Here is a 23,168-nt window from a genome sequence, read left to right as displayed (position 1 = left end):
GGCAATTGCTCCGCCTCCACACCAACATCGTCCTCATACCTGTCGACACACACGTACCTACACACAGCACACACACAGGGAATGCTCTGATAGAGGACAGGACCCCACTAGCCCTTTGGGGAGACAGAGGGAGAGTTTGCCAGCACACACCAAAGCGCTATAATTATACAGGGACCACCTTATAGTAAGTGTTTTCCCTTATAGCAGCTTAATATATAATAATATCGCCAAAAAATGCCCCCCCTCTCTGTTTTAACCCTGTTTCTGTAGTGCAGTGCAGGGGAGAGCCTGGGAGCCTTCCCACCAGCGGATCTGTGTGGGAAAAATGGCGCTGTGTGCTGAGGAGATAGGCCCCGCCCCCTTCACGGCGGGCTCTTCTCCCGTTTTTTTTCTGTAATCCTGGCAGGGGTTAAATACATCCATATAGCCCAGGGGCTATATGTGATGTATTTTTAGCCAGTAAAGGTAATTACATTGCTGCCCAGGGCGCCCCCCCCCAGCGCCCTGCACCCTCAGTGACCGCGGTGTGAAGTGTGCTGAGAGCAATGGCGCACAGCTGCAGTGCTGTGCGCTACCTCATGAAGACTGAGAAGTCTTCAGCCGCCGGTTTCTGGACCTCTTCTCTCTTCGGCATCTGCAAGGGGGTCGGCGGCGCGGCACCGGTGACCCATCCAGGCTGTACCTGTGATCGTCCCTCTGGAGCTAGTGTCCAGTAGCCTAAGAAGCCAATCCATCCTGCACGCAGGTGAGTTCGCTTCTTCTCCCCTAGGTCCCGCGTTGCAGTGAGCCTGTTGCCAGCAGGACTCACTGAAAATAAAAAACCTAACAAACTTTTATTCTAAGCAGCTCTTTAGGAGAGCCACCTAGATTGCACCCTTCTCGGCCGGGCACAAAAACCTAACTGAGGCTTGGAGGAGGGTCATAGGGGGAGGAGCCAGTGCACACCACCTAGTGGTCAAACTTTTAATTTTGTGCCCTGTCTCCTGCGGAGCCGCTATTCCCCATGGTCCTGACAGAGTCCCCAGCATCCACTTAGGACGTCAGAGAAATCCTCGTAATGCCGTGAGTAAAAGACCTAACTTTTGAGTAAAATAACTAAGCGCATGAGCTCTGCGAACCATGCGCATGCGCAGTAAGCGACTAATCGCAATATAGAGAAAATCGGCAACGAGCGAACAACTCGGAATGAGGGCCAGGGATAGGTGCTACCTATTGCATAATTGTACACCAGATTGCAAAGGTTTTTGGTGGACTGTATGATAGGAATCAGTATGGGATCCCAGTGGTCATAAGACCAACACCGGAATCCTGACAGGCGGGATCTCGACAGCGAGCGCAGCGTGTCCCCGCGTGGACTTGCTGCGCTCGCCACGCTTCGGGCTTGCTCGACACACTAATTTATTCCCCCTTGGGGGGTGGCGTGGACCACCCCCCAAGTGGGGATTCCTCGCCAGGTTTCCCTTGGCTGTCGGGATTCCGGTGTCGGTACCTTGACCATCGGGATCCCGACAGCCGGGAAACTGCTTCTCGTATGATATGGTTACACAGGGGCATATTCATTATCCTTTACTAGTCACAATTTCTACACTCCCCATACTAAAATAGCTGGAGGAAAACTTTTACTTCACCAAAAAGTTGCTTGCAAAAGAAGCAGTTTTTTGGAAGTGATAATTTTACAAAGGTGGCTTCCTTAATATCGAAAAAATAGTGAAATGGGAGAATGAGAATTGAAAACTAAATATTCTCATTTCGCAATTGTTTCACAATGAATATACCCCACAGTGATGTTGGCCTGGGGTCAGGAGGAGGTGAAAGTGAAGAAAGAAAATGTGTGGGGACATGTGTGGACTGTACAGAGGGGATGTAACCAATGTATTAGAAAATCTGTGTATAATATATTGTTTTATATAGTGCTGCTTATTAGCATCTAAGTATAGTATACATTTTACATGTAACGCTTGGGTATATTTATTTGCTTAATGTAAATTGAGTCATAAATCCAAGTCCTCTTTAAGAGATACTTCCAATCTAGCGGGATACGGTCATTAGGTCGACCACTATTGGGCGACATGGTCACTATGTCGACATGGTCGTTAGGTCAACATGAACAAGGTCGACATGGGAAAAGGTCGATATGAGATTTTCAATTTTTTTTCATTTTTGTAACTTTTTCATGCAAGGGGACACGGTGCACTAATTGGGGTTCACCGTCACTTTACGAAGAAAACGACACCAAAAAAAGTAAAACAATTCATGTCGACCTAATGACCATGTCAACCAATAGTGGTCGACTTAATGACTATCGCCCAAAGTGTGGTCGACCTAATGACCCATACCCGATCTAGCACTATAACGTCTAGTTAGCCTTTGTGGAGAGGACCTGGGTCCATATCACCAACTGTTTGGCTTATTAGTAACCTGTGGCGATCAAGCACAACTTTCTGTGTAGCTGCATTGTGTCTGTGTGATCGCATCGAGTTCCCTCAGTCTGAATGAGCACTTCCGCCCTTACTCGGGGTTCCGCCAGCCCTTAAGTCGTGACGCGCTAGAGGCGGGGCGACGCGCTCAAATACCTTCCGCAGATTTCCCGACGTCCTTTTCGCCTTTCCGAGATCTGGGCCGCTCTCGCGGGATCTCGCTCTCTTCCTAGGCCGTCACTGAGAGAGGACGGTGAGTGCGTCGGATCCTCGGGAGCTAATGTGTCTCGTATCTACGTTTCCCTTCCGTCCGTGGCTCGAAATACCGGCAAATGCGGGCGGCGGCGGGTCCCCTCTTCCCAGGGATAGGATGGCTTCCCCGCCGGGGGCCGTGTCTAGAGGGGATGGCGCCGGATTGTGGCTAAGCTGCATATAGCGGCCGGGGAGTGATGGTGGCCGTGTGGGGTCAGAACGCGTGGAGACGCGGGCGGTGAGAGTCCACGTGGGGTGCAGCTCCCCTCTTAGTATGTATGTTGGAGTAATGTGTATGGGGGCTGCGGGGTGCTGGTAACTGTACCCTAGCTGTAGTATGTAGCATGCATAGTACATAAGTAAAAGCACATATCCGCTTATGGGGCAGGTCCACCCTGTATATTGCATAGTATTGGGTATTTGTCTCTTTATGTGGTGTCTTGACCCATTGTGGCATCCTGTGTTACTGGTGTTCCTTAGCAGACCTCTACTGCGATTCATACCCAACGTGGATACCCTGTGAGGTCACTCTTGCAGGCTCTGTCCAGGTGGCCTATGGGAGCGTAGCGCCTTTTGGCGTTGTGACGTACAGTCCCCTTCCACAACGTTGGAGAGCATGCACGTCCCCGGCCGCATGGCTGGTGTGGACGGCGTCCTGTATATTCCTACACCTTCCCAGAGCTCTCAAGCTATGACTGGGGAGACAAACCATGCAGGATACATGCCCTTTATCAGTCATTAACGGTAAACCAATTTTGGCCAGGTGGGGTTGGTTTGGGCCGAGTTAGTGAATGAAATAAAGAATAGTTCGTGTATAACCGAGTGAGGGAACATGTTTAAAGTTCAATAATGCCCTGATCACTCACTGGTTACCTCCTTCTCTTGCTGCAGGAAGGCCATGTTCAGTTCAAGCGCCAAAATCGTGAAGCCAAATGGCGAAAAGCCGGACGAGTTTGAGTCCGGCATTTCCCAGGTGAGTAGATCTCTACAGTGTAATCTGTTACAAATGGGGACCAGTGTTGGCCACTATGCTTTTGTGGTACTTGGATGCATATGTTGAATGAGACTTGGTGAAAAAGTAAAATCCCTTTGATGGGTCTTTATGTTGGGTGTGCAGATCCTAGCTAAGGAACCAACGTGGATACCCTGTGGGGTCACACTCACAGGCTCTGTCCGTGTGGCGCATGGGAGCGTAGCGTCTGCTGGCGCAGTGACGTACAGTCCCCTTCCACGACGTTGGAGAGCATGCATGTCCCCGGCCCTGTGGCTGGTGTGGACGGCGTCCTGTATATTCCTACACCTTCCCAGAGCTCTCGGGCTATGACTGGGGAGACAAACCATGCAGGATACATCTTATTGGGGTCGATTCAATTCACCGACAGTTGAAAAGCGCCGGGAGTTAGCTCCCCACGCTATTCAATACAGCGACAAGTGACCCTCAATTGTCTGGAATTCTTCTCACCCGTGGGGGATGAGAGAAGAAATCCGACAAATGCGGCCGGCGCGAGGCTGATTCTGTCGGGAATCAGCATCGCGGCGTGGAGTTAAGTTGGAGAATGCCTGTTCTCCCGACAATTCAACCTGTTAAGTCCTGGAGAACGGACCTTCGCCGACTTAGCTTGAGCTGAATTGAATAGTGACGGAGGCTAACTCCCGGCGCTATTCAACGGTTGGTGAATTGAATCGACCCCATTGTTTGAAGTCATCAACGCGTACAATCTGGTTGTATCAGTTTGATCATAAACTTGAATAACCTATTTATTAAAAATGCTAATGTTTTTACCCCTGGTGCACATAGGGTTTAAAGCAGACACCTTACAGTTCGTAAAACTCCAATAAGTCAGTGTTGCAGCTAAATTAAAATTCACATTGCTGATTATTTGCAATCCGGCAAATAACCCTTGCTGCAGATTTGTGGTAAACCAGTATAGAAAAGACCCCCAGTTGTGAAAGGTAATTTAGAATGTGCTTTATTCAGTTTATGATGTGGTTACATTTTTATTTTCTTCCCCTATAGGCTCTGCTGGAGCTGGAGATGAACTCGGACCTTAAAGCTCAATTAAGGGAACTAAATATTACTGCAGCAAAGGTACGGAATAAATACTTATAGGCCTGCATGATGGGGTGTACACGTTGGCATTTAGACTTAATGGGATGTTATGTTTTTCATTTAAGAATGCTGTAAACATCTAGCATTCGGTAATAAAATAGTTTAGCCGTCTGTAACTAGCAGGTAGCGCATTGGGCCACATATAGTAAATCTGTTACTACACACTATGTATCTGTTACTTCATAATGGGTTAGCGATGTTTGTGACACTACACTTATTTACGAGTATTTTCTATTAATGATGTGACTAAAGGGCCACCGTGAGAGTTTAAGGCGTTGCATAGTCTTGCAGATACTTAAGTTGACCAAATTTAATGGTGGGCTTCACTTGTATAAGAACTTGTTTTTGCTAGCACTGTACATAGTGGAGTATGTAGTGTTGAGACCGCATCTGTAATGACGTTTAACCAACGTGGATACCCTGTGGGGTCACTCTCACAGGCTCTGTCCGTGTGGCACATGGGAGCGTAGCGTCTGCTGGCGCAGTGACGTACAGTCCCCTTCCACGACGTTGGATAACATGCATGTTCCCGGCCCTGTGGCTGGTGCGGACAGCGTCCTGTATATTCCTACACCTTCCCAGAGCTCTCAGGCTGTGACTGGGGAGACAAACCATGCAGGATACATACTCCTTAAATGTTTGGCTAATATATCTGGAAGTACAGTTAGGCGCTCAATTGACCTTTATCTCATGTTGGTATTGATGTGTTTTCTGAAGCAAAGCTTTGAGCTTATTGTAGAGTATCTTCAGCACGTTACCTGTTGCTGCTTGCATGGTGCTGTAGTAGCCACTAATATAGAATATCTCCTGTCCCTCTGGGGGATTGCTAGTAATGGCAGTGGTGGGTTTTATAGAACAGTGATGCAGCACATTCCCAGATGATGGAATAGTTCTAGTTGGCTGTAACAGTCTGACGGCTTGGGGAAGGCGGTGGTGTAGTTTTTTATTTTGCTGTCTATTCCTCACAGGAAATTGAAGTCGGGGGAGGTAGGAAAGCAATAATCATCTTCGTTCCAGTTCCTCAGCTGAAGTCCTTCCAGAAGATCCAAGTGAGACTTGTGCGTGAGCTTGAAAAGAAGTTCAGCGGTAAACACGTGGTCTTCATTGCTCAGGTAAATGGGATGAGATATTGCTTGTAGTACAGGGTCTTGCAGTATTGCTTATATGTATATCTGCTCATTACGCAGTTCTTTCCAGGGTAGATGGCCTCATTCATAGCCTTAATTCCCCATCACACACTACTGTACATATGTTCTTCAGAAGCCGGTTAACTATGGGATTTCAACTTGCCTTAGGAGAAATTGCTGCAAAGAAGGCTAAGACCGTGCAAAAATCAGAATAGAATGCATGACCCCTGCGCTGTGGAAACTATGCTAGCCACTGTGCTGCACTTTAATGACTTCAACAGATACTTAATGTTGGCTCATAGGGATGGTTCCCAAACGTTCCTCAAGGTACCCAAACAATCCAGGTTTTAAATCTGAGCACGTGGCTTAATTGATAACTCAGTCGGTTTGATCTAAACATTTCTGCATTAGCATGGATATCCCTAAAACCTGGACTGTTAGGGTGCATTGGGGGGTGAAGTGTGTGAACGCATGATCTAAGCTGTGTGTAAGGATGAGTTAGGATTCTGTTATGGGTTTAATGCAGAACTTTCCCAGTAACTGATTTTGACACGTTGAAGTAATGGCTGCATAGCAATGTTTCCCTGTGAATTTGTGGCCACATTTTTCTTATCTGTGTAGTTAAATGTGCTGTTTATTGGCATACACTTTTTTGATACTTTAATGTCTCTTTCTGACTGGTAAGCCTATGTATATATGCAGCAGAATGAACCTTTCTCTGACGTCCTAGTGGATGCTGGGTACTCCGTAAGGACCATGGGGAATAGACGGGCTCCGCAGGAGACTGGGCACTCTAAAAGAAAGATTAGGTACTATCTGGTGTGCACTGGCTCCTCCCTCTATGCCCCTCCTCCAGACCTCAGTTAGAATCTGTGCCCGGCTCGAGCTGGTTGCACACTAGGGGCTCTCCTGAGCTTCTAGTAAAGAAAGTATTTATTAGGTTTTTTATTTTTAGTGAGATCTGCTGGTAACAGACTCACTGCTGCGAGGGACTTAGGGGAGAAAAGCGAACCTACCTGCTTGCAGCTAGCTTGGGCTTCTAGGCTACTGGACACCATTAGCTCCAGAGGGATCGAACACAGGCCCAGCCTCGGTCGTCCGGTCCCGGAGCCGCGCCGCCGTCCCCCTTGCAGAGCCAGAAGCAAGAAGAACGTCCTGGAAATCGGCGGCTGAAGACTCCGGTCTTCATTAAGGTAGCGCACAGCACTGCAGCTGTGCGCCATTTCTCCCTATGCACACCACATACTCCGGTCACTGATGGGTGCAGGGCGCTGGGGGGGGGGGGGGGGGGGCGGGCGCCCTGGGCTGCAATTAGAGTACCTTAAATTGGCAAAAAGCACATAATATAGTCTAATAAACTATATATGTGCAAAAATCCGCTGCCATAATAATTTAAGAGCGGGAGAAGTCCGCCGTGAAGGGGGCGAGGCTATCTCCCTCAGCACACTGGCGCCATTTTCTCTTCACAGTTCCGCTGGAAGACAGCACCCCAGGCTCTCCCCTGCAGTTTCCAGGCTCAAAGGGTTAAAAAGAGAGGGGGGGGGGCACTAAATTTAGGCGCAAACTATACATGTAAAGCAGCTATAGGGAAAAATCACTTTGTGTTAGTGTAAATCCATAATTATATAGCGCTGTGGTGTGTGCTGGCATACTCTCTCTGTCTCCCCAAAGGACTTTGTGGGGTCCTGTCCTCAGTCAGCATTCCCTGTGGGTGTGCGGTGTCGGTACGGCTGTGTCGACATGTTTGATGAGGAGGCTTATGTGGAGGCGGAGCAGGTGCCGATAAATGTGATGTCACCCCCTGCGGGGTCGACACCAGAGTGGATGGATATGTGGTAGGTATTAACCGACAGTGTCAACTCCTTACATAAAAGGCTGGATGACGTAACAGCCGCGGGACAGCCGGCTTCTCAGCCCGTGCCTGCCCAGGCGTCTCAGAGACCATCAGGGGCTCACAAACGCCCGCTACCTCAGATGGCTGACACAGATGTCGACACGGAGTCTGACTCCAGTGTCGACGAGGATGAGACATATACACAATCCACAAGGGGCATCCGTTGCATGATTACGGCAATGAAAAATGTGTTACACATTTCTGACATTAACCCAGGTACCACTAAAAAGGGTATTATGTTTGGGGAGAAAAAGCAGCCAGTGTTTTTTCCCCCATCAGATGAGTTGAATGAAGTGTGTGAAGAAGCGTGGGGTTCCCCCGATAAGAAACTGGTAATTTCTAAAAAAATTACTGATGGCGTACCCTTTCCCGCCAGAGGATAGGTCACGTTGTGAGATATCTCCTAGGGTGGATAAGGCGCTCACACGCTTGTCAAAAAAGGTGGAACTGCCGTCTCAGGATACGGCCGCCTTGAAGGAGCCTGCTGATAGAAAGCAGGAGGCTATCCTGAAGTCTGTATATACACACTCAGGTACTATACTGAGACCTGCAATTGCTTCAGCATGGATGTGTAGTGCTGCTGCAGCGTGGTCTGATACCCTGTCAGATAATATTGATACCCTCGACAGGGATACTATTTTGCTAACCATAGAGCATATTAAAGACGTCGTCTTATATATGAGGGATGCACATAGGGATATTTGCCGGCTGGCATCTAGAATTAATGCAATGTCCATTTCTGCCAGGAGGGTATTATGGACCCAGCAGTGGACAGTTGATACGGATTCTAAAAGGCACATGGAGGTTTTGCCTTATAAGGGTGAGGAATTGTTTGGGGATGGTCTCTCGGACCTCGTATCCACAGCAACAGCTGGGAAATCGATATTTTTACCTCAGGCTCCCTCACAACCTAAGAAAGCACCGTACTATCAGGTACAGTCCTTTCGGCCTCAGAAAGGCAAGCGGATCAAAGGTGCTTCCTTTCTGCCCAGAGGCAGGGGGAGAGGGAAAAAGCTGCACCAGACAGCCAGTTCCCTGGAACAAAAATCCTCCCCTGCTTCTACTGAGTCCACCGCATGACGCTGGGGCTCCACGGGTGGAGCCAGGTGCGGTGGGGGCGTGTCTCTGGAACTTCAGCGACCAGTGGGTTCGTTCACAGGTGGATCTCTGGGTTCTACAAGTGGTATCGCAGGGATACAAGCTGGAATTCGAGGCGTCTCCCCCTCGCCATTACCTCAAATCAGCCTTGCCAACTTCTCCCCAGGACAGGGAGGTAGTACTGGCGGCAATTCACAAGCTGTACCTCCAGCAGGTGATAATAAAAGTTCCCCTCCTTCAACAGGGACGGGGTTACTATTCCACAATGTTGTGGTACCGAAACCAGACGGTTCGGTGAGACCCATTCTAAATTTGAAATCCTTGAACACTTGTATAAGGAAGTTCGAGTTCAAAATAGAATTGCTCAGGGCGGTTATTGCAAGCCTGGAAGAGGGGGATTACATGGTATCACTGGACATCATGGATGCTTACCTACATGTCCCAATTTACCAACCTCACCAGGAGTACCTCAAGGTTGTGGTACAGAACTGCCATTACCAATTCCAGACGTTGCCGTTTGGTCTGTCCACGGCACCGAGGGTGTGTTCCAAAATGATGATTTCCTTCGAAAATAGGATTTTGGTACTTACCAGGTAAATCCTTTTCTTTGAATCCATAGGGGGCACTGGAGTACTCTTGGGATATGGACGGCGTAGCAGAAACAAAGGCACTGAATATTTAAATTTAGAACTCTCCACCCCTCCATATCCCAGAGTACCTCAGTGTACGACCTCAGTGTTTTTACTGAGCGAACTACTATAGAGAGGTTGACAATGGAGAATTCCTATAACATAACGGACAACAACAAAGTTGACGCATAACGTTACTGTCAACTAAACAGTTGACACCATAACCGATAGACCTTTATAATTTGAACCAATCGGTGAAAATGTGTTACCATAAGCTCCTTTGAGCTTAATACAAACCAGGTAAAATGTGTTACCCTAAGCTCCTGTGAGCTTAACACAACCCAGGTAAAACTGCTCTGGGTGGGCGTCCAGTGCCCCCTATGGATTCAAAGAAAAGGATTTACCTGGTAAGTACCAAAATCCTATTTTCTTTTTCATCCACTAGGGGTCACTGGAGTACTCTTGGGACGTACCAAAGCTTCCCTTGTGGGCGGGAGAGCTGTTTGACACTTGTAACAGTAGGCAGCCAAAGCTAGATGCTGATGCCGCAACCGTTTAATAACGTGTAAACGCGCACAAACGTGTGCACTGAAGGCTATGTAGCCGCGTCGTAGACGCTCCACGACCAGCTGGTCCTGACATTCCCACAGAACCTGCGGAATGAGCTATTACTGACGAAGGCGACTGTAACTTAGCCTTCAAGTAAGCCTGACTTGTAGTCATTTTGATCCAACTGGATAATGTCTGCTGAGAAAACTGGCTAACCCCAGTTGGCCGCATTATAGAGAACAAGCAACGTATCCGTATTACGTACTGTAGACGTTCGGGACATATAGACGCGTAATGCGTGTACCACATTCAGAATTCTAGAATGTGCTGTCAACACAGGAACCACTATTGGTTTATTGATGTGAAGAATAAGAAATCGGAATTCGTCCGAAGTTCTGCTTTGACATGAGAAAACTGAAATACGGTGGCTTGGAATACAAGGCACCCAAATATGAAAACAAAACCCTTGCCGAAGCTAAGGCTAGAAGAAAACGTTTTCCAAGTGAGAAACTTAATCCCCATTTGTTGTAAGGGTTCAAAATATGAAAACTGTAAGAAATCTGAACCCAGCCTCAAGTCGCATGGCGCTGTAGGTGGGATAAATGGAGGCTGCACTCTGATGACACCTTGTAGAAAAGGTGTGTACTGACGCAATAGAGTCAAACGTCTTTGAAAATAACTTGACCACACAGATACCTGCACCCTCAGTGCAGATAAACTCAGTTCTCCATCTCACCCCGTCTGTAAAATAACAGAATACGGGTAACTTGAAAGATGATGTCGGAAACTTCCGAGCTTCACACCCACCTATATAGGCACACCAAATTTTGTAATAATGAGCTGCCGTAAGCGGCTTCCTAGCTCGTAACATGGTTGGTATAACCGATACTGTAATGCCCTATTTCTTTTCTTAAGAGGGCGGTCTGAACCCCCACCCCGTCAACCGCAGCCGCGGTACATAGGTAAATAGGGGTAAAAGAACGGTCCCTGTTGTAACAGGTTGGACGTATTATGAGCGGGCCAAGATCGTGTGCAAGTATTCCTTGGAGATTCGAGAAGCAAGCTCTCCGAAACCCATGAGATATCACTAGTATGACTGTGACGAACTGTCTTATGATCCGTTTTAGCAACGGAGAGAGCAGCGGAAAATGGTGGAGCCAGATACACGAGGATGTATGACCACACGAATGTGAGAACCTCCACCGCCACTGCCCTTGTGATCTGTCGTTCTGTACACATACTGAGCGTTTGTAATTGTGGCGAGATGCCCTCATGTATACCTGAGGGTAACCCCACCTGTGGATTCACATATGAAACACCTCTGGATTTAATGCCCAGTTTTCAGGATATAAATCCCGACGGGTGAGATCATCTGTCTAACAGATGTCCACTAGCGGAATGAACCCCGTCGACAACATCACATAATGGTGTTCTGGGCAATTGAGGATTCGAGCTACCTGCCGCATTGCCATGCGGCTTCTTGGTCCTCCCTGGTTGTTGTGTATGCAACTCCCGTTGCGTTGTCTGACTGCACTTGGTCAGACTGAAAGCGAAGCATGTAGTGCATTGTAAATTGCACGGAGTTCCAGGACATTTATCGACAGCAATCTGTCGTGATCCGCTTTAGAACTCCTGTCGCTGACCTTTTTTAACTACAACTCCTGAACCTCTGAGACTCTCGTCCAGAGTATATACACCCTCGCCCCCCTGTGGGAAACGCGAGTGAAGCCCGGCGAACTAAAGCGCTTTGAAAACACATCATTATTCCTAACAGGCGAATACACCAATGTACCGCTAGTGTGCGTGGCTTTTGCACTAATTACTAGATGGTATATTTGTTCTTGCTGGTGTAGTAGGTAAATGTCTGATTTACCGTATTTATAATCTTACCTAGGAATTGACGCCGTTCAGACGGAATTAGATGCGATTGTTTTTGAACTTGACCTGCCACCGTAGTATACATTAGTAGCGCAAGTAAGAGGAACTCTGAGACAGAGTTCTTATGAGCAGATCGTCTAAGTATGGAACGATTGTCACTGGCAGGGCTCTGAGATGAGCTATCCTCACCAACATCACTTTGGTAAATACCCGAGGCGTTGACAAGAAGCCAAATGGTAGAACCTGAAATGGTTAATGGTTGTGGCGTTTTGCAAACGCTAGAACCTGTGATGACCAAACCGGAATGGGTAAATACGCATTGTGAAGATCAAGTGCAATTATGCAATTTTGTGGCTCCAAATATGCAAATACTAACCGCAGAAAATCCTTTTTCAAACTGCAGTAAGTGACTTGCTGATTGAGACTGTGACGGAGCTGTCTGGTTTTGTTACCCCAAACAGAGGGGAATAAGTAACCCTGACTCTGTTGGTGTACTATGCCTGGAAATAAAAACAGCTGAAACCAGCAGAGACTAAATGGCAACCTGCCAAACCGTTCGACAGAGGCAGTCTTGTCATTTAATCTGTAAATAGCGGAGACATCCATGAGTTGATGTCTGGAAACCCTGCAAATGTAACGTGTAAAGACGCGCTTCCACAATTGGAAAATGGAGATGGCCTAATAGGTCGTCAAGCCACTGGCTTGTTGACTGTAGCGTCCTGTCGTTACAAGGCGTGATTGTTTTTGTACCACCGCCTTGAAAAAAACTGAAGTCTAAAGGGATTAAACGCCGGCACAAGTATTTCCGTTTTGATACTGGATGCGGTAATGGCTGAATATCAAATTTAGGACCAAACAAGCTCTGGCCTTGTCGTGCTGAAACTAGCGACGATGAAAAGTGAGAATCGAAGTAACCGGCGTTAGCAGAAGCTTTACAGATATACTCTGCAGCTTCTCATTAACAGTGATCGTCATTGTTTCCATACAGAGTCTAGTGACCCAAATGTATATTGGGTCTTTATAATGTTTGACACAGACTAATTCACCAATGGTGGATCGCGTCATTTAGATGTGGAAACGATTAAATAGTGGTTAGAGTCTACTCAGTCTCTGTAAAAATGGAGACATTGACTCACTGGGTTTTAGCAATGTATGGTTGTCAAAAACCCCGCACTATCTGAGTGCTGGTCTAATGTTCCCTTCTCACTCGTAGTTATCGCTGTGAGATTTGACATAGAATCGTGCATTAAATTATAAGACCAGTTAAATAAACACCCTGGTACCCAAAGGGAAATTGGCCCTTTGGAAAGACTGTCCTTCGTTAGAGCTGGCGGAGTAACTTCCGAGACTCCGATGTTACCGCTCCTTTAATTTGAATTGCCAATGCTTAACATAGGATCTTTAAAATTACTTTTAGTCTGCGCTAGAGCCTTACTCGCTATGCAGACAGACACCACAATAGGCAACGGACAGACACTTGCACGACTTATTGAAGTTATTATGTGTCATATATATATATTTTTATTGCTGAAAAGCATATTAAGCCCAGCCGTAGGCAGGCATCAAAAAATTATATGAAACTCATGGTTGTTCCTCTCCACGGAAATCTTTAGTAAAAGGCGAAAGATTTATTCGATCTGAAGACAAACCAGAGTATTCTTTATGTGAAAAGCAGTTCACATGGGCAGCTTATGTGAAACCCGAACCAAATTCCCACTAACACCCCTGCGCCTCTGGTGGCTTAGAGATGTAGGGCAGGAATGTTCCAGAATTACAAACTGGAAAACAGGAAGCATGGTTAAAATGGCCCCTTTGCCATGCTGACCCTGATAATTACAGAACAAGTTACAATTGTTTCCGTGTTAATATAGCCTATTATACAGTGATAATCACAGGCAGGGTACAACACATGCTCTATGAATATAATTAGACATTAATATAGGCTCAATAGCCTATTATACAGCAATAATATAGGCTCACTAGCCTATTATACAGTGATAATAACAGACATTAATATATAGGCTGAATAACCTATTATACAGTGATAATCACAAACATTAATATAGGCTCAATAGCCTATTATACAGTGATAATCACAGACAGTAATATAGGCTCAATAGCCTATTATACAGTGAAACTCACAGGACAGGTTACATACATTATAAATACCTGTCACATATATATAGCTGCATATACACTGTGCTGCTGTTCATATAGGTATTTTACATACCCTTGCCGCTGTGATCCGCCAGATTCCACCGCCCCTCTTCCCCCCTGTAACGCTGTGTCTCTGCGGGAAGCCCGGGAAGACTTGCAGGGAGGCCTTCCTGCAGCCTCTTAGCGCTGGCACTGATCTGCGGGTGGATGGTGCTGGGCGGCCGGACGGAGCGGCGGCCCGGTTATCACCGTCTTAGTGCTGAGAACTGAGGGAGCGTCTGCGGCCGTATGGCGCTGGGCGGCCGGACGGAGCGGCTGGGACGGGCGGACGTAGCGCTGTATGGAGCTTGCAGACGTAGCGGCTGGGGCTGTGGCGGGCGGATGAGCGGCGGAAGCGGCATATTAAAACCAACATAGCGGGGCGGCAGCCTGCGCTGACCGCCCCGTTCCCCAGCCTACCTTGCTTGTATCCCTGATCATGTCTGCGACGGGGCTTCTTATGTGTAAGCTCCGTCCAGCTCTCCAGTGATCTTAGTCATGGCTGCGACGGGGCTTCTTATGAGTAAGCTCCGTCCAGCTCTCCAGTCATGGCTGCGACGGGGCTTCTATGTGTAAGCTCCGTCCAGCTCTTCAGTCATCCAGTCATGGCTGCGACGGGGCTTCTATGTATAAGCTCCGTCTAGCTGTTGCAGGAGCAGTGGGCTGCCTGTGGCTGTGAGGGTGCTCTTTGTGAGGACCGACACGCCATGCGCTGCCCGTGCAGCGGCACTATCCCGGACCCATGTTTTTCCTGAAACTGGGAAGGGATGTGCTTTTGAAAAAAGTAAAAAATAAAAAGTAAAAATGAAAAATTAATAAAATCTTCCACAAAGTGTGGGAACTCCCACAAGCCGATGTTGGTGCTTTGAGCACAGAAAAAACACTGAGGTCGTACACTGAGGTACTCTGGGATATGGAGGGGTGGAGAGTTCTAAATTTAAATATTCAGTGCCTTTGTTTCTGCTATGCCGTCCATATCCCAAGAGTACTCCAGTGACCCCTAGTGGATGAAAAAGAAAGAAGGGAGTTATAATTATCCCTTACTTGGACGATCTCCTTATAAAGGCGAGGTCCAAGGAGCAGTCGTTGATCGGAGTAGCACTATCTCAGGAAGTGCTACAACAGCACGGCTGGATTCTGAATATCCCTAAGTCGCAGCTGGTTCCTATGACGCGTCTGCTGATATTGGGCATGTTTCTGGACACAGAACAGAAGAAGGTGGTTCTCCCGGAGGAGGAGGCCAAGGAGTTGTCAACTCGGGTCAGAGACCTCCTAAAACCAAAACAGGTGTCGGTGCATCATTGCACGAGAGTCCTGGAAAAGGCAGTAGCTTCTTACGAAGCAATTCCCTTCGGCAGGTTCCATGCAAGGAACTTTCAGTGGGACCTGTTAGACAAGTGAGGATCGCATCTTCAGATGCATCAGCTGATCACCCTGTCCCCGGGGCCAGGGTGTCTTTGCTGTGGTGGCTGCAGAGTGCTCATCTTCTCGAGGGCCGCAGATGCAAGTCTCCGAGGTTGGGGAGCAGTCACTCAGGGAAGAAATTTCCAAGGACAATGGTCGAGTCAGGAGACTTCCCTACACATAAATATTCTGGACCTAAGGGCCATTTACAATGCCCTAAGGCAAGCAGAACCCCTGCTTCAAAACCAGCTGGTGCTGATTCAGTCAGACAACACCACGGCTGTCGCCTATGTAAACCGACAAGGCGGCACAAGAAGCAGGATGGCAGAAGCCACAAGGATTCTCCGATGGGCGGAGTATCACGTGCTAACACTGTCAGCAGTGTTCATTCCGGGTGTGGAAAACTAGGAAGTAGACTTCCTCAGCAGGCACAACCTCCACCCGGGGCACAACCTCCACCCGGGAGAGTGGGGACTTCATCCAGAAGTCTTCCCGCAGATTGTGAACCGTTGGGAACGGCCACAGGTGGACATGATGGCGTCCCGCCTCAACAAAAAGCTAAAAAAAGTATTGCGCCAGGAGAGACCCTCAGGCGATAGCTGTGGACGCACTAGTGACACCGTGGGTGTACCAGTAGGTTTGTTCCCTCCTCTTCCTCTCATACCCAAGGTACTGAGGATAGTAAGTAAGAGAGGAGTAAGAACTATACTCGTAGTTCCGGATTGGCCAAGAAGAACTTGGTACCCAGAACTACAAGAAATGATCTCGGAGGACCCATGGCCTCTGTGTCTCAGACGGACCTGTTACTGCAGGGGCCCTGTCTGTTCCAAGACTTACCGCGGCTGCGTTTGAAGGATCCTAACGGAAAAGGGCGTTATTCCTACGCTGTTAAAGGCTAGGAAAGACGTTGCCTGAAGTTCAGACGTTAAGGGAGTGCTGCATATTCAGCCCCCTTTTGTGCCTCCAGTGGCACCTTGGGATCTCAACGTAGTGTTGGTTTTCCTAAAATCACATTGTTTTGAGCCACTTCAGAACGTGGAGTTGAAGTATCTCACGTGGGAAGTGGTCATATATATTTGGCCTTGGCTTCGGCTAGGCGTGTGTCAGAATTGGCGGCTTTGTCATGTGAAAGCCCTTATCTGATCTTCCATAGGGACAGGGCAGAATTGAGGATTTGTCCCCAATTTCTCCCTAAGGTGGTATCAGCGTTTCATTTGAACCAACCTATTGTGCTGCCTGCGGCTACTCGGGACTTGGAGGCCTCCAAGTTGCTGGATGTAGTCCGGGCCCTGAAAATTTGTTTCCAGGACTGCTAGAGTCAAAAATACTGACTCGCTGTTATCCTGCATGCACCCAACAAGCTGGGTGCTCCTGCTTCTAAGCAGACTATTGCTCGCTGCATCTGTGGCGCGATTCAACTTGCACATTCTGCGGCTGGACTGCCGCATCCTAAATCCGTAAAAGCCCATTCCACGAGGAAGGGGGCTCTTCTTGGGCGCCTGCCCAAGGGGTCTCGGCATTGCAACTTTGCCGAGCTGCTACCTGGTCGGGGTCAAACACGTTTGCAAAATTCTACAAGTTTGATACCCTGGCTGAGGAGGACCTTGAGTTTGCTCATGCGGTGCTGCAGAGTCATCCGCACTCTCCCGCCCGTTTGGGAGCTTTGGTATAATCCCCATGGTCCTTACAGAGTACCCAGCATCCACTAGGACGTCAGAGAAAATAAGAATTTACTCACTGGTAATTCTATTTCTCGTAGTCCGTAGTGGATGCTGGGAGCCCGTCCCAAGTGCGGACTCTCTGCAATACGTGTATATAGTTATTGCTTAACTAAAGGGTTTTGTTATGAGCCATCTGTTAATGAGGCTCATTTGTTGTTCATACTGTTAACTGGGTATAGTTATCACAAGTTGTACGGTGTGGCTGGTATGAGTCTTACCCGGGATTCCATATCCTTTCCTTGTAGTGTCAGCTCTTCCGGGCACAGTTTCCTTAACTGAGGTCTGGAGGAGGGGCATAGAGGGAGGAGCCAGTGCACACCAGATAGTACCTAATCTTTCTTTTAGAGTACCCAGTCTCCTGTGGAGCCAGTCTATTCCCCATGGTCCTTACGGAGTACCCAGCATCCACTACGGACTACGAGAAATAGAATTACCGGTGAGTAAATTCTTATTTTTAATCTAGTTTGATTCATTAGAACCACATTATCATTCATCAGTCAGTGACAGATTTAAATAGTCAGTGCGCATAGATTGAAGCTGTCCGTTCAGGGGGATGGGACTTTGTTACTCTGTAGCCGGCCATATACGTTAAGAATTTCTGTCTAACATGCCAACCAATTTGCTGGTTGAAACGAGAATCTGGTAATGGATGGGAGTAAATGACCATCTGCCATTTTCTCCCAAGCACTGGTAAACTGTGAATGGACGTTCAGACAAATACGTTTAATAAAATCCATTTGATTTAGCAAATTTGTCCAAACGGCCATTTTTGTCTTTGGCATTAGGAACAAAATTGTAGACTCATTTGCTCCCATACATTACCAGATTTTTGTTCCAACCAGCTAGCTGGTTGGACAAATAATGTGGTGTATGGCCAGCTTTAGTACTGAGAAGTCTTAGGTTTTCGTATTGCTATGTCACAGCCACGTTTACTTGATCTATATTTAACTGGTGTTTCCCAGGGAAATCTGCTGCATGAGTTCAGAACTGTTAATTTATCTTAACCAACGTGGATACCCTGTGGGGTCACTCTCACAGGCTCTGTCCGTGTGGCGCATGGGAGCGTAGCGTCTGCTGGCGCAGTGACGTACAGTCCCCTTCCACGACGTTGGAGAGCATGCTCGTCCCCGGCCCTGTGGCTGGTGTGGATGGCGTCCTGTATATTCCTACACCTTCCCAGAGCTCTCGGGCTGTGACTGGGGAGACAAACCATGCAGGATACATATATGTACAATACATTACTCTGCATAGTGGCTTTATTTCTGCAGATTTTATTGTGATTGATTCCCTGTAGTCTTCAGCCTTATGTGAGCTGTTGGCAATAGTGTCATTATGTGACTTGAACTACCTGCTGCCCAAGAAGCTGCCATTGCCATATACAACCCATGAAAATAACAAAACAATGCTCTTTACTTCTGCATAATTAATGCAGACTCTTCTAGCAATTAAGTTTTATGTAAAGTTATACTGCATGGTTACTATAGATAGGATGGCCTGGGTTGGTGTTCCTATGTATCCCTCCTGCCTTTAGTACTACATTGAGTTGTGACGTTACACCGTGGTGAAACAGAACGTAATGTGTTCCCAGTTCTGGAGACAATATCTCCAGAAGGATATAAATATATTAGAGAGTGTACAAAGAAGTGCAACTAAAATGGTGCATGGCCTACATCACAAAACTTACCCGGAAAGGCTAAAAGATCTTAACATGTATAGTTTGGAGCAGAGAAGGGAAAGGGGGACATGATAGAAACTTTCAAATATACCAAGGATTTTAACAAAGTTCAGGAGGGAAAAATTCTTCAAATGAAGAGAAGCAATAGAACACGAGGACATGCACTGAGACTGGAGCGGGGAGGTTCAGGGGAAATTTAAGGAAAAATGACTTCAGAGAGGGTAGTGGATAAGTGGAATAGTCTGCCATCAGAGGTGGTAGAGGTTAAGACTGTAGAGCAGGGGTGTCAAACTCAAATTCATCGGGGGCCGCATCAGCAGTTTGGTCCCCATCAAAGGGCCGGTTGTATCTGTAGGTCAGTATATCCAAAATTTACCGCTCCACCTGCCTTATATGTGCCGCTCCATCTGCCCCCTTTTAAAGTGCCCAGCCATGTGCCCCCTTTTATAGTGCCCAGCCATGTGCCCCCTTTTATAGTGCATAGGTCCCCATTTTACACATTGCGGCAGGCACAGGTCCCCATTTTACACATTGCGGCAGGCACAGGTCCCCATTTTACACATAGCGGCAGGTACAGGTCCCCATTTTACACATTGCGGCAGGCACAGGTCCCCATTTTACACATTGTGGCAGGCACAGGTCCCCATTTTACACATTGTGGCAGGCACAGGTCCCCATTTTACACATTGCGGCAGGCACAGGTCCCCATTTTACACATTGTGGCAGGCACAGGTCCCCATTTTACACATTGTGGCAGGCACAGGTCCCCATTTTACACATTGTGGCAGGCACAGGTCCCCATTTTACACATTGTGGCAGGCACATGTCCCCATTTTACACATTGTGGCAGGCACAGGTCCCCATTTTACACATTGGCACAGGTCCCCATTTTACACATTGTGGCAGGCACAGGTCCCCATTTTACACATTGCGGCAGGCACAGGTCCCCATTTTACACATTGGCACAGGTCCCCATTTTACACATTGTGGCAGGCACAGGTCCCCATTTTACACATTGCGGCAGGCACAGGTCCCCATTTTACACATTGGCACAGGTCCCCATTTTACACATTGTGGCAGGCACAGGTCCCCATTTTACACATTGGCACAGGTCCCCATTTTACACATTGCGGCAGGCACAGGTCCCCATTTTACACATTGGCACAGGTCCCCATTTTACACATTGTGGCAGGCACAGGTCCCCATTTTATACATTGTGGCAGGCACAGGTCCCCATTTTACACATTGGCACAGGTCCCCATTTTACACATTATGGCAGGCACAGGTCCCCATTTTACACATTGTGGCAGGCACAGGTCCCCATTTTACACATTGGCACAGGTCCCCATTTTACACATTGTGGCAGGCACAGGTCCCCATTTTACACATTGGCACAGGTCCCCATTTTACACATTGCGGCAGGCATAGGGCAGGCACAGGTCCCCATTTTACACATAGCGGCAGGTGGTGGAAGGAGGGAGAGAGAGAGAAAGAGAGGAAGGGAGAGGGGCTGACTTACATTTGAAGCGGTTCTCGCCGCTCTTCAGCCGCGGGCCATCAGACGAGGTCTGGCGGGCCGGATTCGGCCCGCGGGCCTTGTCTTTGACACCCCTGCTGTAGAGTGTTTTAAACATGCTTGGGATAGGCATGTGAATATCCTTACAAAGAATTAAGGTTCAAAAAGGGTTGAGATTACCCAAAGGATAAAGGGGCAGACTAGATGGGCCAAGTGGCTCTTATCTGCCGTCATTCTATGTTTCATATATATTACGGTGCAAATAGATACTGGGAGCTGTATGCGGTGGTGGGGGCACTTTCTCTTCTGTCTCCATGGTAGTAAGTGTGGATGGTATTTGCCCACCACACTGTTAGCTCTAGATTGCAAGTTAATTGGGATTGGTGAAGAAATAGTTAAGGGAACATGTGCCAGGTGCTGGTTAATATTCTCCAATCATTAGTGGTGAATCTTGATTTGTGAGTGTAACAATATTTATGGGAGTCGTTTTTTCCTCTAGAGAAGGATTCTGTCCAAACCAACAAGAAAAAGCCGCACGAAAAACAAGCAGAAGCGGCCCAGAAGGTAAAGGTCAATATTAAATTGATCCTCTGTTACAATTTATGCAGCCTACTGTAGCAAGTGCAACTTAACCATTTATAATTTGAGTCTTTTAATACAAAGACTTGGCCCCAACGTGGATACCCTGTGAGGTCAATCTCACAGGCTCTGTCCATGTGGCGTATGGGAGCGTAGTGTCTGCGGGCGCAGTGATGTACAGTCCCCTTCCACGACGTTGGATAACATGCACGTTCCCGGCCCTGTGGCTGGTGTGGACGGCGTCCTGTATATTCCTACACCTTCCCAGAGCTCTCGGGCTGTGACTGGGGAGACAAACCATGCAGGATACATGCTATTTCTTAAATTAAGTGTTCAAGTTGATCCATTGATGGCAGGCTAATGTGAAGTGGGAATTTATGAAACAACTGGTTACTTTAGTAGAGTAGTGACTTGGGAGACATACCATGCAGGACATCATTTTAGTGATAGTGTCTTAATTTTGCAGTACAGGGCTTAATCCATATTTGAGAAGTTCAGTGGATGGATCAGAAGATAACTAAATATCACAATGTATGGCCTTAATGCAAACTATTCTCTGAATGCGCTGTATATGTACCCTACATAACCTATGTAGAAGATTTAGGGGGTAATTCAACTAGCCGTGATAAAGTTTGTAGCCTCTCTTTAATGGCCAGGGTTTTTTAATTAAAGCCCTTTTCTCACCCAGTAAATTGCTGTTTTAACCCAGAGTATGTGGGATAAGTTCCCAGACCTAGGTGTTAACATGGTCGCACCACCCTCAAACAGGCTGCAGTTAACCTGCTGAGGCTCAAGAAGAAATGCCCATTAATTGCAGCCTAATTGACTAGATTTGGTGCTTCAATTAGCCTCCGGTAAATTACTGCTGTTAATTGAATTCCTCCCTTGTACCTCTACCTTTAATCCTATCTGCTGTGCACTAACTCCTGACTGTTTAGTTCCCCACCCTGGACCATATGCTCTGTTAATTGACATGCTTCAGTAGCCACTCTTGACTGTAGTATTTGGAAGTGCATGTGTTGGTATGCTTGTGGCACTAATGCAATGTTTTCGTTCTAGCCGTACCTTGACTGCAGTACATGATGCCATCCTTGAAGACCTAGTGTTCCCAAGTGAAATTGTGGGTAAAAGAATCCGTGTGAAGTTGGACGGCAGTCGGCTTATCAAAGTCCATTTGGACAAGGCACAACAGAACAATGTTGAACACAAGGTAGTAAGTTGTGGATCCATGTACTTCCTGAATTATACAGCAAATGTTTAAACCCTTGGCCTACTTGCTCTTATTGGATGTACTAGACTTGAGAGCTGGTATTAAGCGTTAATATGCAATCTTCTGTTAATGATTCATAGCATGTGCTTCATTATACTTGGCCATTACAAACCACTAAGTATGCAAAATTACTTAGATGATATACCAAGTTACCCCTTAGTACAACTGCACTTCAATGCAATATTGCTGAACTTAAGACTACAAACATAACCAACGTGGATACCCTGTGAGGTCACTCTCGCAGGCTCTGTCCATGTGGCGTATGGGAGCGTAGCGTCTGCGGGCGCAGTGATGTACAGTCCCCTTCCACGACGTTGGATAACATGCACGTTCCCAGCCCTGTGGCTGGTGTGGACGGCATCCTGTATATTCCTACACCTTCCCAGAGCTCTCGGGCTATGACTGGGGAGACAAACCATGCAGGATACAAATGTTTTGCCATAAAGTGTATGTTAGTGTTGACTTCCACTTTGTGTTAAGTGCTTGGATGTTGGAAGTGTCATTTTTTTTTTTCTTCTTTTTTTTTCTACCATCTAGGTTGAAACGTTTTCGGGTGTCTACAAGAAGCTCACAGGCAAAGATGTGGTTTTTGAATTCCCTGAGTTCCAGCTGTAAAGTGCAAAATGAACGAATAAAAAGTACTTGTTATTTTTGTGTCTGTCTCTTATGGATGTAACAAATGTGGGTACCAGGTACTTGCTCTTGTGTAATCTCTTTACTAACATGTAGACAGTGGGGGCAGCTGTTCTCATGACTGACTGGGCTAGAGGAGAACTTCAGTATAACCCTTCACTAGCTTATGGCTTCCTAACTCCAGTTGTCTTTGGACACTTGCAGCACACATTTTCCAGGG

The 23,168-nt window shown here is 47.3% G+C and overlaps 1 protein-coding gene and 7 non-coding genes across 9 annotated transcripts; 7 read left to right on the top strand and 1 right to left on the bottom strand.

Annotated features, from left to right (window-relative positions):
* Positions 1-2,565: 2,565 nt before the first annotated feature.
* On the top strand, positions 2,566-22,963 carry RPS7 (ribosomal protein S7). Of its 2 annotated transcripts, none has more exons than XM_063915467.1 (7): positions 2,566-2,670; positions 3,561-3,642; positions 4,687-4,758; positions 5,748-5,891; positions 20,966-21,030; positions 22,105-22,255; positions 22,853-22,963. In XM_063915467.1, the coding sequence occupies exons 2-7, from the start codon at positions 3,568-3,570 to the stop codon at positions 22,928-22,930; spliced, it is 585 nt and encodes a 194-aa protein (XP_063771537.1). In that variant the 5' UTR covers positions 2,566-2,670; positions 3,561-3,567; the 3' UTR covers positions 22,931-22,963. The 2 variants fall into 2 exon arrangements, with proteins under 2 accessions (XP_063771537.1, XP_063771536.1); XM_063915466.1 differs by having other exon boundaries at positions 22,105-22,258.
* Positions 3,173-3,394, top strand: LOC134913601 (small nucleolar RNA SNORA73 family). Its single transcript, XR_010177307.1, has one exon. It is a non-coding gene; the product is annotated as a small nucleolar RNA SNORA73 family (small nucleolar RNA).
* LOC134913598 (small nucleolar RNA SNORA73 family) lies at positions 3,802-4,023 on the top strand. Its single transcript, XR_010177305.1, has one exon. It is a non-coding gene; the product is annotated as a small nucleolar RNA SNORA73 family (small nucleolar RNA).
* Positions 5,186-5,407, top strand: LOC134913603 (small nucleolar RNA SNORA73 family). Its single transcript, XR_010177309.1, has one exon. It is a non-coding gene; the product is annotated as a small nucleolar RNA SNORA73 family (small nucleolar RNA).
* Positions 13,497-13,611, bottom strand: LOC134913401 (U5 spliceosomal RNA). Its single transcript, XR_010177166.1, has one exon. It is a non-coding gene; the product is annotated as a U5 spliceosomal RNA (small nuclear RNA).
* On the top strand, positions 18,280-18,501 carry LOC134913600 (small nucleolar RNA SNORA73 family). Its single transcript, XR_010177306.1, has one exon. It is a non-coding gene; the product is annotated as a small nucleolar RNA SNORA73 family (small nucleolar RNA).
* Positions 21,138-21,359, top strand: LOC134913602 (small nucleolar RNA SNORA73 family). Its single transcript, XR_010177308.1, has one exon. It is a non-coding gene; the product is annotated as a small nucleolar RNA SNORA73 family (small nucleolar RNA).
* LOC134913597 (small nucleolar RNA SNORA73 family) lies at positions 22,526-22,747 on the top strand. Its single transcript, XR_010177304.1, has one exon. It is a non-coding gene; the product is annotated as a small nucleolar RNA SNORA73 family (small nucleolar RNA).
* Positions 22,964-23,168: the final 205 nt, after the last annotated feature.

The sequence above is a fragment of the Pseudophryne corroboree genome, chromosome 4 (genome assembly GCF_028390025.1).
Source record: "Pseudophryne corroboree isolate aPseCor3 chromosome 4, aPseCor3.hap2, whole genome shotgun sequence".
In the NCBI taxonomy this organism is placed as follows: Eukaryota; Metazoa; Chordata; class Amphibia; order Anura; family Myobatrachidae; genus Pseudophryne; species Pseudophryne corroboree.
The sequence above is the reverse complement of the archived record's forward strand: the minus strand, read 5'-3'. Positions and strand labels throughout refer to the sequence as shown.